The sequence below is a fragment of the Eimeria tenella genome, genomic scaffold (genome assembly GCF_000499545.2).
Source record: "Eimeria tenella Houghton genomic scaffold, Eth_scaff2168, whole genome shotgun sequence".
Classification (NCBI taxonomy): Eukaryota; Apicomplexa; class Conoidasida; order Eucoccidiorida; family Eimeriidae; genus Eimeria; species Eimeria tenella.
The window spans coordinates 2,229-3,065 of NW_013542019.1; the positions used below are offsets into that span (position 1 = coordinate 2,229).

At 69.3% G+C, this 837-nt stretch overlaps 1 protein-coding gene across 1 annotated transcript in view; it reads right to left on the reverse strand.

Moving 5' to 3' along the window:
- The window catches only part of ETH_00038275 (uncharacterized protein), a gene marked incomplete at both ends in the record, with an annotated part of 1,323 nt that overhangs the window by 168 nt on the left and 318 nt on the right, over positions 1 to 837 (reverse strand). Inside the window, one exon of the mRNA XM_013374595.1 lies at positions 1 to 835. Coding sequence (XP_013230049.1) covers positions 1 to 835 — 835 coding nt within the window. The remainder of the gene's footprint in view (positions 836 to 837) is intronic.

Consider the following 837-nt stretch of genomic DNA (forward strand, 5'->3'; position numbering starts at 1 on the left):
CGAAGCAGCAGCAGCAGCGCGTTCTTGTGGGGATGGTCCGAGAGGCTGGAGGCCCTCGGGGGCCCCCAGGGGGGCCCCCACGTAGGCCCCCATAGGGGGGCCCCCAGGGGGCCCCCCAGGGGGGCCCCCAGGGGCCCCCAGGGAGGCCCGAGGAGAGTACTTTTGTGTGGAGGGGCCCCTCTTGGTTTTGTCCGCTTGGGAAGCAGAAAAGGGTACTTGGGGCCCCTTCCAAGAACTGGGAGGGTACTGGGGGCCCCCCTTGTGGCCAAGGGGCCCCTCGGGGGGCCCCTGGTCCCTTTGGGGGGCCCCAAAAGAGAACCTTCGGCCATCAACAGCAGCAGCAGAGGCGAGGGGTGTGGGGTCAGAGGGGGACCCAGGCCACAGCTGCTGCTGCTCCTGCTGCTGCTGCTGCAGCTGCTGCAGCAGCTGCTGCTGCTGCTGCTGCTGCCGGGCCGGAGCTTCTTCACGGACTAAGTCCCCAGGCCAGGCTGGCTCTTGCTGCTGCTTCTTGCTTAAGGCCAAGTCCAGGGGGGCCCCCCCTGAGGGTACTGGGGGGCCCCCCGGGAAGGGCCTGCTGGGCTGGGGCCCCTGCAGGCCGTTGGGTACTGGGGGGCCCCCCTCCCCTTTTGCTGCTGCTGCAGTTTGGGTCTCCACGTCGGGCCACGCAGCAGCAGCAGCGGGGGGGCCCCCAGCAGCAGCGGGGGCCCCTCCTGCTGAAAGGGTACTCAAGGGGCTCTGAGAAGCAGAAGACATTGGAGTCCTGCTGCTCTCTAGCTGCTGCTGCTGCTGCTGCTGCTGCTGACGGGGCCCCCCGCCACTAGAAGCTGCAGCTGCCAG